General features: G+C 43.6%; 9 protein-coding genes across 9 annotated transcripts; 6 read left to right on the top strand and 3 right to left on the bottom strand.

Moving 5' to 3' along the window:
• Positions 1-971: 971 nt before the first annotated feature.
• LOC307246958 (histone H2A-like) lies at positions 972-1,358 on the top strand (the record flags this gene model as incomplete). Its single annotated transcript, XM_080023013.1, has 1 exon — positions 972-1,358. One exon carries the CDS (start codon positions 972-974, stop codon positions 1,356-1,358), a length of 387 nt encoding a protein of 128 aa, XP_079879139.1.
• Positions 1,359-2,921: 1,563 nt separating this feature from the next.
• On the top strand, positions 2,922-3,296 carry LOC307246961 (histone H2B 1/2-like; the record flags this gene model as incomplete). Its single annotated transcript, XM_080023016.1, has 1 exon — positions 2,922-3,296. One exon carries the CDS (start codon positions 2,922-2,924, stop codon positions 3,294-3,296), a length of 375 nt encoding a protein of 124 aa, XP_079879142.1.
• Positions 3,297-5,572: 2,276 nt separating this feature from the next.
• LOC307246949 (histone H1-like) lies at positions 5,573-6,157 on the top strand (the record flags this gene model as incomplete). The annotated part of the gene is made up of 1 exon (XM_080023004.1): positions 5,573-6,157. One exon carries the CDS (start codon positions 5,573-5,575, stop codon positions 6,155-6,157), a length of 585 nt encoding a protein of 194 aa, XP_079879130.1.
• Positions 6,158-6,862: 705 nt separating this feature from the next.
• LOC307246983 (histone H3.2) lies at positions 6,863-7,276 on the top strand (the record flags this gene model as incomplete). The annotated part of the gene is made up of 1 exon (XM_080023038.1): positions 6,863-7,276. The coding sequence occupies exon 1, from the start codon at positions 6,866-6,868 to the stop codon at positions 7,274-7,276; it is 411 nt and encodes a 136-aa protein (XP_079879164.1). The 5' UTR covers positions 6,863-6,865.
• Positions 7,277-8,119: 843 nt separating this feature from the next.
• LOC307246978 (histone H4) lies at positions 8,120-8,431 on the top strand (the record flags this gene model as incomplete). Its single annotated transcript, XM_080023033.1, has 1 exon — positions 8,120-8,431. One exon carries the CDS (start codon positions 8,120-8,122, stop codon positions 8,429-8,431), a length of 312 nt encoding a protein of 103 aa, XP_079879159.1.
• Positions 8,432-10,141: 1,710 nt separating this feature from the next.
• Positions 10,142-10,516, top strand: LOC307246968 (histone H2B-like; the record flags this gene model as incomplete). The annotated part of the gene is made up of 1 exon (XM_080023023.1): positions 10,142-10,516. The coding sequence occupies one exon, from the start codon at positions 10,142-10,144 to the stop codon at positions 10,514-10,516; it is 375 nt and encodes a 124-aa protein (XP_079879149.1).
• A 684-nt stretch (positions 10,517-11,200) lies between these two features.
• On the bottom strand, positions 11,201-11,515 carry LOC307246988 (histone H4; the record flags this gene model as incomplete). Its single annotated transcript, XM_080023043.1, has 1 exon — positions 11,201-11,515. The coding sequence occupies exon 1, from the start codon at positions 11,510-11,512 to the stop codon at positions 11,201-11,203; it is 312 nt and encodes a 103-aa protein (XP_079879169.1). The 5' UTR covers positions 11,513-11,515.
• A 914-nt stretch (positions 11,516-12,429) lies between these two features.
• Positions 12,430-12,804, bottom strand: LOC307246971 (histone H2B 1/2-like; the record flags this gene model as incomplete). Its single annotated transcript, XM_080023026.1, has 1 exon — positions 12,430-12,804. One exon carries the CDS (start codon positions 12,802-12,804, stop codon positions 12,430-12,432), a length of 375 nt encoding a protein of 124 aa, XP_079879152.1.
• Positions 12,805-13,594: 790 nt separating this feature from the next.
• LOC307246960 (histone H2A-like) lies at positions 13,595-13,981 on the bottom strand (the record flags this gene model as incomplete). Its single annotated transcript, XM_080023015.1, has 1 exon — positions 13,595-13,981. The coding sequence occupies one exon, from the start codon at positions 13,979-13,981 to the stop codon at positions 13,595-13,597; it is 387 nt and encodes a 128-aa protein (XP_079879141.1).
• Between the last annotated feature and the right edge of the window lie 209 nt (positions 13,982-14,190).

Raw genomic sequence — 14,190 nt, 5'->3', positions numbered from 1 at the left:
CGCTCGGTTCTTGTGCACAAAGGAGAAACGCTGTCTGGAAAAGCGACGCCAAAAAGTAAAATGCAGACTGGATGAATGATCAGTGACATCTTGGACGCTCTTATATAGACAGCATTCCGACAGCGCCGTCCATGTTTTATAAGGAAACACAAATTCACGACGCCCCAAGCAATTATCTTCTTATGACTCATGCTAAAACCGTCTTCTGTGGAAGCGAAGGTGGAGACTGGAGCTCTCAGTTTCAATTTAGCCCCTGTCCCCGATTGGTCTGCCTCGAAGCCGAGAAACGGGTCCAGACAGGATCGCTACGGGTCGTCTGGGCCGAGGGAAAGCTGCACAAACAAATTATTTATTCTATTCATTCATTCCCAGCACCCCCATACCATTTTGAAGTTCCCTTTCAAGAACGATTACTTTCCTAAAATAAATATTCATTATGTAAGTTTAATAGAGGCCCTAATTTGAATAAAATTAAACTACTCATTATTACGTTATAAGAGGCACTTCCGAGAGAGAGAGATAGAGAGAGAAAGCTCAGCGCAGGACTTGAATATTTTTTTTCAAAATGTGAACATCAAGTCACAACTGTGGTGGAGAGAATAACTGAAATTAAAAAATAAAATTAAAAGATTAATTGAAATACATATTATTATTATTAATAATTAGCAATGTTTAAAACTGATTATTTACCGAGAAACTAAGTGTATTTATATATACTATAAACAACGAATAAAAAAGCACAACATGGAGATAAATAATGTAATTTCAGTGAGAAAATACAAAAAACAAATCACTTGATTGCAGACACAAACTACTGCTTTGGATTTGCTGCGTTACGCTTCTGGGACTTGATTCTGATTGGAAGACAAAACTCGGGTCAGTGCTGACCAATCAGATCGTTCCTGCAAAGTTCATATACAGCGCTGCAAAGCGGCTGGTTCATTCTTCAGTTGTTTGGAATCGTTGCGATCATGTCTGGAAGAGGTAAACAAGGCGGCAAAGCCAGAGCGAAGGCCAAGACTCGCTCCTCTCGTGCCGGACTCCAGTTCCCCGTTGGCCGCGTTCACAGGCTCTTACGCAAAGGCAACTACGCCCGGCGCGTCGGTGCCGGCGCCCCCGTCTACCTGGCGGCCGTGCTGGAGTATCTGACCGCTGAGATCCTGGAGTTGGCTGGAAACGCTGCCCGCGACAACAAGAAGACCCGCATCATCCCCCGTCACCTGCAGCTGGCCGTCCGCAACGACGAGGAGCTCAACAAGCTGCTGGGCGGAGTGACCATCGCTCAGGGCGGCGTCCTGCCCAACATCCAGGCTGTTCTGCTCCCGAAGAAGACCGAGAAGGCCGCCAAGGGAAAGTAAATCTACTGGGCCACTTCTAAAAACAACCCAAAGGCTCTTTTAAGAGCCACCCACTTCTATGTAAAGAGCAAATCTTTTGAACCTACCTATTTATCAGTTTAAGATATACAGTACTGTGTAAATGACTTATCTCTATAATCACTATTTTTCACATGCACCTTACTGTACAAATCTGTATATACCAGTAGCCTATCCAATATACGTAACTTGCCTTCATTTCTCTTTTCTACCCCCACTTTATATGATTTGAGTCTTATATTAGTTTTATATGTTCTGTTCACTAAATGCATTACATTTTAGGACTAGGTACTTGGCTATGCAGTAATGAGGCTAGTTATTATGTTCGGTTTAGTAAGAATTGTGCAAAATCTCCGGGTGCGTTGCCAAGACATTTCACCACATGTCTGATGTATGTGACAATTAAACCTCTTGAATTTACCACATCAACTCTGCATAATCCAGGTAACTTGGAAGCTCAATAACTGAAGTTCCCTGACACCAATCACAACCATTGGGTTGAATATTATAATAATGTCGATGTTTCTATTCATAGGTTCTATAGATGTTTATTCAGTGTTAAAAATGCACATATCTGTATATACATAATATCCTATTCCATATACATAAGCATATTCCCTCTATTCCATTTTATTTCATTTTATTTTTATTGTATTATATTTTATTCTATATATTTTTATTTTATTCTATAAGTATTCGACTTACTGTTTTACGTTTTAGGAGTCAGTTAGTTGGGCTATTAGAAATTTTTCCTCGGACATATTGTGTGTTATCACCGGGTGCGTTGTATTACATTTCACTGCATATATGTATGAAAGTATGTATATGTATGTGGCGAATAAACCTCTTGAATATTGAATCTTGAAATATTCGATGCCTTTGTGTTTGTGTCCGTTACTTTTGGCGGACATTTCAAATAACACACCAGCTGCCCAGCACTGGACCAATCAGGACACAGCACGAGTTGCGACATTACTCAGAGTTTGGAGATTTTATCTTTGGAATGTTCTGTAATTCACTTAACTCTACTGAAAGCTTTAAAAGCAATAAAGAAATAAAAAAATATATTTAAATGTTCAATATTTACATTGCAATGCACCTGCTCCCTGTCATTTACTTGATACATCTTAATTTTTTTAAATTAATTTAAAAGAAAAAGACTTATGATTAAACATTTGTGCAGTTAAGTAGTATAACATGTTTAAATTAACTTTTATAATGATCCCATCTTGTTTCTCATTCTCATTTTCAACTAAAAAACAGCATGTTGTTCGAATTACTCTCATATGATAACCATGTAGTGCATTAATCTTAATATAAGTCGTTTTAATGATCTGGTAAAAGAACATTTACGGATATTCGTTTTCAAACCTCAGTTTCTGTGTTTTAGGCTTCAAAACCAACTGACGCATGCGCAGTCTCACTTGCAAACTCAACCCAATCACTTTGAGGGAATCACGAAGCTTCATTTGCATCAGGCTTCTATATATCAAGCAACACCAGCAGTTGTAAAGCATTGATACCGTGTATCTTTGCACCGTTATCATGCCTGAACCCGCCAAGTCAGCGCCCAAGAAGGGCTCCAAGAAAGCCGTGTCCAAGACCGCCAGCAAGACCGGCAAGAAGCGCAGAAAGACCAGGAAGGAGAGCTACGCCATCTACGTGTACAAGGTCCTGAAGCAGGTCCACCCCGACACCGGGATCTCCTCCAAGGCCATGGGCATCATGAACTCGTTCGTCAACGACATCTTCGAGCGCATCGCCGGTGAAGCCTCTCGCCTGGCCCACTACAACAAGCGTTCCACCATCACTTCCAGGGAGATCCAGACCGCCGTCCGCCTGCTGCTCCCCGGGGAGCTGGCCAAGCACGCCGTGTCCGAGGGCACCAAGGCCGTCACCAAGTACACCAGCTCCAAGTAATCCGAGCGCTCCGCTTCTTAAACAAAGGTTCTTTTCAGGACCACCCACACTGTCAAGTGAAGGCTTCTCCATTTATTAATTGTGCACAATGAGAGTTCATTGTATATCCCTTATTTTTTTTGTAAACTGTTTTTATATCAAACAGATGCAGGTAAACGCCACCATCTTCTCACATATGATTAAATGTATCAATTATATAATACAAAATATTTGTGTTGAAATAATTATTTGATAATGCATTGTCATCAAACCAGAGCCCCTGGAGGAACACTGAATTGAGGTTTCCTAAAACCCAGGAATTTGGAAACAAAATAGTTCAGTCCTGACAATAACTGCATGAAATAAATTAAATATATTGTGGCCAAGACGGCGTTATGAGACAGTGTGTAAAATGTATTTAATTGCCATACCGCGGATGGTGCTTTGTTACTGGGGGGTTCCTGAAAAGGGCCTTTGTTTAGCGGAGTTGTGGCAGAGTTTAACCGCCGAAGCCGGACAGGGTGCGTCCCTGCCTCTTTAGAGCGTAGACCACATCCATGGTGGTGACGGTCTTTCTTTTGGTGTACTCTGTATAAGTAACGGTCATACAAACATGGTTTTCATTCCGTTGGAAAATTCAATTTTGCGGGTTAATAGGATGAGACTTCTGTTCCAACGGTCGTCAGTACTTGATTTGAAAATGAAATGCCATAATATCTGAAAATGAATAATATATTATAATTATAATATTGCAGACAAAATACAGTTGTACCTCTTTTCAATAAGTTACTATTCTCTCGACAATTTTCTATTTTTTATCCGCTTTATTTTTAAATAACTAGCAATACAATTGCATTTTCACTGTGTCCTTTGTTCCAATTGAAGTTGATTAATTGAAAATGCCCTTAGTAACATTTCCATGTTCCAGAACTGAGTTATTACTTTCCAGTATGATATTTTTTACAAATCAGATAAGGGCACATGGTCAACTAAGTTTTATGATTCTGATTTCTTTACAATTTCACTAAAACATAACTTTATTATATGAGCCATACAAATGTATGATAAACCTTTACGATATAAAACATACAGAATCATTCCACAGATTCTTTTCATTTAACTCAATCCGTAATTATACCCTACATGCTGTGTCACTCACTACATTTCTGAACCGTTTACCATTAAGATGTATTATAAACTCCACGGTCATTTTCAGCCATCTAGTGGCGAAAAAGTGTAACTACCTGAAACTTAAATCAAGAAAATAACAATATTTATCTTAGAAAAGTAACGGTTCTTGAAATGGAACTGGGAAATAGTAGGAGGGTGAGGGGGAATAATGCATTTGTTTGTGGCGTCAGGCATATATTGTTAAACAGACCAGGGCCTATTTGAGTTTTCATTTGAGATTCATAAGTCCCTAATCTTCCATAAATCTTTAACTATTTCATACCTATCTGTTCATTCCGAATAAGATTGTATTTCTTTAATTTAGCAGTGGTAAAATATATAGTATGGATAGAATAGCTCATATCTGAAGGCTAAACAGATAAAGACACTTGACGTGGTTAAATGTCTCAGCAAATAATCAGTGTCCTAAATGGTGTGATGAATATTACCTGATATATTAACATTAGACAACAAACCCCTCAATGTTTCTGATCCTCTTCATCACTCATTCGTTTTGAATAAAAGTTGTACCGTCATCACTATTTGATTTTAAAATTCAGTGTAATAAATGTAGGAAATGAAGGTTACCTTCCGTCGCCGCCGCTGCATGTGTGTTTAAAGGCGAGGAGAGAGTGTATGTTTAATAGATCACACATCGGACTGGAGGACTCATTTTACCTCCTGTCCCTTGTCCAACATCTCTACTAAATGGGCGACATTTGATTTTGTTCTAGTTTTCAGTTTAAATTTTTTTAAAAGGCTAAATACAAACAAGTGGAGATGTGAAGTCAACATTGCCAAGGCGCAAAACATAGCTTTTCAGCGTCCGTTACAACAACGCTTCGATCCCCGACATTAAATGTACATTTTTATGAAACAGTAAGAAGTTGTCTTTGTGTCCCTCACACGTACAGCCCCAGAATTCACTGGATCCGTGTATTTTATCCCCAAAAGTCAGCAGAGAAAACACAAAGTGAGGAGACGTTTCTGCCGCAGCGCGACCGACTCCATGGCTTGAGTCTTTGCGGTTCTCATGATGTGTTTAAGTACAGCCCCCGCCTCATTCCAGGCTCAATCTGCTCGGACTCCACAGAGAACATTATTAATCCTCCAGAAGAGAAGTAACTATGGCAGAAGTTGCTCCAGCCGCTCCGGTCAAAGCCCCCAAGAAGAAGGCTCCCCGAGCCAAGAAGACAGGACCCAGTGTGGGAGAGATGGTCGTCAAAGCAGTGTCCGCTTCCAAGGAGCGCAGCGGGGTCTCTCTGGCCGCCGTCAAGAAGGCTCTGTCTGCCGGGGGATACGATGTGGAGAAGAACAACTCCCGTGTCAAGATGGCCGTCAAGGTCCTGGTGACCAGAGGGACTCTGATCCAGGTCAAGGGGACCGGAGCGTCTGGGTCCTTCAAGATCAACAAGACGGAGACCAAGAAGCCCGTTAAGAAAGCCGCTACTCCAAAAGCCAAGAAGCCCGCTGCGGCCAAGAAGCCCGTTGCGGCCAAGAAGTCCAGCAAGAGTCCGGCTAAGAAGGCTCCAGCTGCAAAGAAGTCACCCAAGAAAGCCAAGAAACCACCTGCAAAGAGCCCCAAGAAGGCGGCTAAGAAGGCGCTTAAAAGCCCCAAGAAAGTCGCCAAGAAACCCGCTGCCAAGAAAGCTCCAGTTAAGAAGGCTGCTAAGCCTAAAGCAGCCAAGAAGACCGCTCCCAAGAAGAAATAAATTCACTCCATCCTGTTCCACCCTCAAAGGCTCTTTTCAGAGCCACCCACACCCTCATAGAGAGCAACCTACAACAATAATCAACATCCATATTCAATAATAACTACTACTACTACTATAATAACTAATAACACTCAGTCTTTGCACAGCAATGATTCAGAGGACAGCCATAAATTATTATACTATAAATACAATAATTTACACTATGTGTATATTCATACACATATCGAACATACTTTACAATTCTAATAATTATAATTATTATTCACTGCTAAGAATAAAATGAGCAGGTTGACCAATGCAAACCTGAATGTCAAACTTTTTCCAACATCAAACCAAACACCAGTTAATTTAAAAAGTCAATTTAAGGATTATTGTCGTTTCTTAAATTAAGCTTTTATTCATTTTGATTCCTGTGACTCGTGCGTATTCATGCTGTGCAGCTCTTCTTCATTTCGCCTTGAGTTTGATCTCAACAATAATCACAACGGTGCAGGTTCCTTCGTGTTAAACCATTGTTGGGAGGCGCCATTTTTGGGTCGTTTGTGCAGCGCATTGTCTACTTTGGGCCTCACGAAGAACCACGTGACCACGAACCAGCTCTGGACCAATCAGCACACAGCAGCAGCGCAGCAGGGACTATATAAGTGGCTCCAGGACTGTGGCTCATTCTAGTTTTTCTAAACCACTTGAGTTGAAGCCTCAACAATGGCCAGAACCAAGCAGACCGCCCGTAAATCCACCGGAGGAAAGGCTCCCAGGAAGCAGCTGGCCACCAAAGCTGCCCGTAAGAGCGCCCCAGCCACCGGCGGAGTCAAGAAGCCTCACCGCTACAGGCCCGGTACCGTGGCTCTCAGAGAGATCCGTCGCTACCAGAAATCCACCGAGCTGCTCATCCGCAAGCTGCCCTTCCAGCGCCTGGTCCGAGAGATCGCTCAGGATTTCAAGACCGACCTGCGCTTCCAGAGCTCCGCCGTCATGGCTCTTCAGGAGGCCAGCGAGGCTTACCTGGTCGGTCTGTTCGAGGACACCAACCTGTGCGCCATCCACGCCAAGAGAGTCACCATCATGCCCAAGGACATCCAGCTGGCCCGCCGCATCCGCGGAGAGCGCGCCTAGACACACCCACTACATCTAAACCCAAACGGCTCTTTTAAGAGCCACACCACTTCGCAACAATTGCTTTATTCTATTTATAAGACACCTTTTTACATATATCAAACCATGTAACTCAACGTTTGAGTCGAATTGATGCAGTACTTTTGCTGTTCCTTGTTCTACTCTGTATGTGTGCCGTGTGATGTATGGTACTTGGGCCATAATGCATTGTTTTGATATTTTGCATCAACCACTGAACGTCACAACCGGAGTCTTCACTCGAATAGGCCCTGGTCTATTTAACATTCAAGTCCTGGCCCCACAAACAAGTTCATTATTTTATTCATTAAGCAACTCCCCTCCTCCTCCCATTTTGCAATTCGTTTCCCCGAACGATCACCTTTCCAATATAGTTACTCCCCATTGAAAGACTAAAGACCAGTCTGTATTGTAGCGAGTGTGGCGTCAAGCATCGCGCATCACCCTTTATAAATGATATGATATATGCTGCCGTGTGTGTGTGTGTGTATATTATATATATATGGCTAAAAAATGGAAAATATAATCGTATCTTATCGAAAAGAGGTATAACTGCATTTGGTCTGCAATATTACCATTATTATATATTATTTATCTTTTCAGATAATATTGTATTTGATTTTCAAATATAGTACTGATGACAGTTGGAACAGAAGTGTCGTCCAGTTAACTCGCGCAATGATTTTCTAACGGAAAGACGAAACAATGTTTTTATGACTTGCAGCATAGGGCCAGTGTGGCCTCCTCTACGTCCGCTTTGAACCTTTAAAGACTCCGACCTGAGGGGCGCAAGTTATTACAGCTTGTTCTACTCATTTTACAAATATGAGCGGTCGTGGCAAAGGAGGCAAAGGACTCGGGAAAGGAGGCGCAAAGCGTCACCGCAAAGTGCTCCGCGACAACATCCAGGGAATCACCAAGCCCGCTATCCGCCGTCTCGCTCGCCGTGGCGGAGTGAAGCGTATCTCGGGTCTGATCTACGAGGAGACCCGCGGTGTTCTCAAGGTGTTCCTGGAGAACGTGATCCGTGACGCCGTCACCTACACCGAGCACGCCAAGAGAAAGACCGTCACCGCCATGGATGTGGTCTACGCGCTGAAGAGGCAGGGACGCACCCTGTACGGCTTCGGCGGTTAATCTCTGCAGCAACTCCATAACACAAAAGCCCTTTTCAGGGCCCCCCCAAATCCACTGCAAAGAGCTACCTTCAGCGTTTCTGTGGAACGGTGCACATAAATATTAAACTGAAAACGTATATTGATATAACCGACCAGCATCCCATGTGGCCAATGAAATGTCTCATATATTAGAAACTGAATTGTCAATTCTGTTTGCCCTGCAATGGGTATGTTTGAAGTACCCATCATTCATTGAAAATGGGGTTTGTGATGGGTGCTAGATTAATTATAGAATACCCAATGACGATAAAGCGATTTAACATGTTTCATGTCACAGTGGAAAACACGGTTCAAAAAAAATGTTAAAGTAGAAAGATCAGCCGGGGACTTCACGAACTGGATCGATCCAACTGAAAAAAAACGGAACAACTCATTTGACAGGATGACGTAACCGGGGACCAAATCAGAAGAGCGAGCCGGACCATTCGTCACAGTGATCTCCTGCTACCACGGGAGATCTCCTAGCAGAAGTTTTCCCCAAAATACCGGGAACACGATACTCCTCCGGATCCGTCCTTCCCTCCTCCCGTGGAAGAACCAAACGATGCCGAAACACAGGGATCCGCCGAAAGGGGGGGGGGTCATGTGGCCGCTAATGAATGGCACTCGTTTCATTCTGGCGTCGCTGCACCTAAAGTCGGCGGCATTATCTCGTGATCCAGTCGTTCTTTCTGACTTTTTTTTCCTCGCTTTCTCTCCTTCCTCCTTCACCAAGTCCCGGGAAGATCAGGAGAACCTTCTGGTTCTGCTTATCCATTCCCATATTGGTTGGCTTTGGGATCATTCTTCTCGTACCAGCGCGGAATGAGACACGGGGTGAAAAACGAGTGTGCGGGAGGAGCTGGTTGGAAACGTGGAGCAGAGGATGGAGGGATGAAGGAGGAAGTAAAGGACGGGGGAGGAAGAAGAGAATGGATGGGCGTTACATTTTAAATAGGCCAGGGCCTATTTGAGTGAAGCTTCGTTTTTTGCGCATTTGCAGATGGCCACTTGGCAAGGTTCACTTCTGTGTCGAGGAGTAAAACAACTTGTTTATTATTAATAATATTCTCCGAATGCAAGTTTATGAATTAACCAGAACTAATTGGGACAAGTCCTGTGCTCTCACCGATGGACACACACAAACTAATTGCAAGCAGCTATTGAATTGAATTAATAAAGAGTGGCATTGTAGGGCTGAACTATTCGGGCAAACAATTAAATTACGATTTTTTTTTTAAGACCAATATGGCGATTTAGTACAGGTACTAGACTCTTTTGTTCTCACTTCTCACTTCATTTTCTTGATACATCTTAAATTATTTCACTTCATTTTAATGTGAAACATTTACGATTAAACATTTGCGTAGTTATGTATAATTAAATGTTAAAAAATGAACTTTAATAATGATCACATCTTGTTTCTCACTCTTTTCAACAAAAAATTAGCATGTTATTCAAATTGTTCTCATATGATAACGATACAGTGTATTCGTATTTACACATAATGTTTACAAAACTCAGTCTATGTTCTTCTCCTTGAGACCAACGGGTACATGCCCAGTGTCACGTGCAGACTCTAACCAATCACTTTCGGGAGTTTACAGACCTTCTTTGCATCAGGATTCTTTAAAGCAAGCAGCACCATGTCTGGATGACCCGTAGAACCGTGTATCGTCTCCCCGTTGTCATGCCTGAACCCGCAAAGTCAGCGCCCAAGAAGGGCTCCAAGAAAGCCGTTTCCAAGACCGCCAGCAAGACCGGCAAGAAGCGCAGAAAGACCAGGAAGGAGAGCTACGCCATCTACGTGTACAAGGTCCTGAAGCAGGTCCACCCCGACACCGGGATCTCCTCCAAGGCCATGGGCATCATGAACTCGTTCGTCAACGACATCTTCGAGCGCATCGCTGGTGAGTCTTGTCGCCTGGCCCACTACAACAAGCGTTCCACCATCACTTCCAGGGAGATCCAGACCGCCGTCCGCCTGCTGCTCCCCGGAGAGCTGGCCAAGCACGCCGTGTCCGAGGGCACCAAGGCCGTCACCAAGTACACCAGCTCCAAGTAATCAGAGCGCTCAGCTTCTCAAAACAAAGGTCCTTTTCAGGACCACCCACACTGTCAGACAAAGGCTCTTCCGATAGTCAAAAATGACAAATTTAACGTTGTCCTGTTCCTCCATATGCATCGTGTGTATAATTACACTAACCAAGCCAGAACGAATTAACTTCTGGTCACAAAACACAACTTTAATGAAGGGCTGACAACCCTGGACTCTGCTTTTTGCCGCCTGCAGCTATATTTATTATAATCAATACGGATCACTGTGGCATTCGTTTATTGTACATTGAAGAAGTTGTCAATGAGCCATGTAAAACATGTTTTCATATAAGTCACTGAATCTTCATTGGGTTTTATCCTTTACATAAATGCAGACAAAGCTTCAATAAATACTAAGTTGATACATTTGTCATGTACAGCGTTTGTTAAATAGCGAATGTGAAATTGTAGCTTAAAATAAGATGGCCATAGTTACAACTACAAACAACCGTTTTCTGGTGAGGTGGATGTGATACAATTCTGTTTCATTGTTAAAAAAAAAAGATCTATAACACTGCAGGGTGGACGCCCCCCCATGTCATGTTACATGTGTAGTGGATCACTTGTTCCACCTAAACACTGTAGAAGGAAGCTCTTTACAGTAGACTTGGGGGCCCTGAAAAGGGCTTTTGTTTAGCAGAGTCGTTGCAGATTAACCGCCGAAGCCGTACAGGGTGCGTCCCTGCCTCTTCAGAGCGTAGACCACATCCATGGCGGTGACGGTCTTTCTCTTGGCGTGCTCGGTGTAGGTGACGGCGTCACGGATCACGTTCTCCAGGAACACCTTGAGAACACCGCGGGTCTCCTCGTAGATCAGACCCGAGATACGCTTCACTCCGCCGCGGCGAGCCAGACGGCGGATAGCGGGCTTGGTGATTCCCTGGATGTTATCGCGGAGGACTTTACGGTGACGCTTTGCGCCTCCTTTCCCGAGTCCCTTGCCTCCTTTGCCGCGACCGCTCATGTTCACAGAATGAGGAGAATAAGTTGTAATGACGTTCCGCCTCTCCGCCCGTGTTATTAATGCGTCAGAACGGACGTAAAGGAGGCCACACTGGCCCTACGCTGTAAGTCCTACAAACATGGTTTCGTCTTTCCGTTGGAGAGTTGTCAATTGCGCGGGTTAACGGGACGAGACTGTTGTGTTCCAACTGTCATCACTACTTTATTTCTTTTACAAATATTTATTATTTATATTACCTTCTGCAGTACGTCTTAAACGCCTGCCCCTATACGATGTAGCATAACGTCCTCCCAGTGATTGTTTATAGAAACCGAATTATTAATTGAACTTGGCCGAAAATCGACGTATGTTTAAAGTACCTAGTAATACTTGAAGCCGCAGTTGAGTCCCATGTTGTGTGCTTCATTGTGATTCATTTAATACCCAATGAACACAGCGATTTGGAGGATACATGCTTGTTTAACTATGAATATAATGTCACAGTGAAAACATGACAAATACATAAAGACTATAATTAAATTTAAAATATAATGCACAACATTTCAAACAAACTAAAATGAAGTGAGCGCCCACACAGTCTCAATCACTCTGAGAGAAACTGGTTTATTTCATTCATGGACATTCTCAGTAGTATGATGACTGTGTATGGGGCTTTTCGACTTTGGCGTTCCGTATTGATTATAATAAATATAGCTGCAGGAGGCAAAAAGCAGAGTCCAGGGTTGTCAGCCCTTCATTAAAGTTGTGTTTTGTGACTGTAGAAGTTTATTCGTTCTGGCTTGGTTAGTGTAATTATACACACGATGCATTTGGAAGGAACGTTAAATTTGTCATTTTTGACTAATGGAAGAGCCTTTGTCTGACAGTGTGGGTGGTTCTGAAAAGGCATTTTTGTTTTAAGAAGCTGAGCGCTCGGATTACTTGGAGCTGGTGTACTTGGTGACGGCCTTGGTGCCCTCGGACACGGCGTGCTTGGCCAGCTCTCCGGGGAGCAGCAGGCGGACGGCGGTCTGGATCTCCCTGGAAGTGATGGTGGAACGCTTGTTGTAGTGGGCCAGGCGAGAGGCTTCACCGGCGATGCGCTCGAAGATGTCGTTGACGAACGAGTTCATGATGCCCATGGCCTTGGAGGAGATCCCGGTGTCGGGGTGGACCTGCTTCAGGACCTTGTACACGTAGATGGCGTAGCTCTCCTTCCTGGTCTTTCTGCGCTTCTTGCCGGTCTTACTAGTAGTCTTTGAGACAGCTTTCTTGGAACCCTTCTTGGGTGCTGGCTTGGCGGGTTCAGGCATGATGACGGTGCAAAGACACAGTAACAATAACAAGCCAACGACGGTGTTGCTTTATATAATAGAATCCTGATGGCAATTTGTCTCTGTGAATCCCTCAACGTGGATGGGTAGAGTTTGCAAATGACACTGGGCATGCGCCAGTTGGTTTTTCGGATGAACACAGAAACTGAGTTTTCTAAATTACTTTTTAGCTGATTATTAAAAACACTTATGTTATTACAATTTCTCTCATATGATCTTTTTTGGTTAAAAATGAGAAACAAAGTGGGATAATTATAAAAGTTCATTTTTTTAAATATTTCACATTATGCAAATGTTTTACATAAGTGAAATCATTTAATAAATATCAATGTAATGACTGTTATTGTGGGTATATGAACACATTTCAAAGATAAAATCTCCAAATTGTGAGTGATGGCGCTGTTCGCGCTGTGTCCGGATTGGTCCAATGCGAGGCAGCTGGTGTAATTTGAAAAGTCCGCCAAAAGTAAAGGACAATGGCATTTTCTCATTTTTAAAACCTGAATAAACATACAGGCTGCATTAATGCAAACCTTAATATTGCAATAAAAGCATTGTTATTGTGTCGGTGAAATTGCGGCTAGTGAACTTCGAAGCGACCTGGATTATGGGATGTTGATGTGGTATGACAACGCTGACTTTATTGCCCTTAAGGATAATTAAATGGGATACAATATAAAACTATTACAAGATAAGATTTGCTCTGTACGTAGATGTGTGTGGCTCTTAAAAGAGCCTTTGGGTTGTTTTTGGAAGTGGTCCAGTAGATTTACTTCGCCTTGCCGGGCTTCTCGGTCTTCTTCGGGAGCAGAACAGCCTGGATGTTGGGCAGGACGCCGCCCTGAGCGATGGTCACTCCGCCCAGCAGCTTGTTGAGCTCCTCGTCGTTGCGGACGGCCAGCTGCAGGTGACGGGGGATGATGCGGGTCTTCTTGTTGTCGCGGGCAGCGTTTCCAGCCAACTCCAGGATCTCAGCGGTCAGATACTCCAGCACGGCCGCCAGGTAGACGGGGGCGCCGGCACCGACGCGCCGGGCGTAGTTGCCTTTGCGCAGCAGTCGGTGAACGCGGCCAACGGGGAACTGGAGACCGGCACGAGAGGAGCGAGTCTTGGCCTTCGCTCTGGCTTTGCCGCCTTGTTTACCTCTTCCAGACATGATCACAACCGTTTACAACAAGCATGAAGTGATCAGGTCGCCATGCAGCGCCGATATAAAAGCCTTTTAGGAACGATTTGATAGGTCAGCGCTGACCCGAGTTTGGTCTTCCAATCAGAACAAAGTTACAGAACCGTTATACTGCAAGCGGAGTTAATTCTAATCAAGTGATTTTTAAGTTGCTGTCTGAAATGAGATTATTTATATAA

Source organism: Zeus faber (assembly GCF_960531495.2).
Source record: "Zeus faber genome assembly, chromosome: 22".
Classification (NCBI taxonomy): Eukaryota; Metazoa; Chordata; class Actinopteri; order Zeiformes; family Zeidae; genus Zeus; species Zeus faber.
This window is presented reverse-complemented; position numbering and strand designations above follow the sequence as displayed.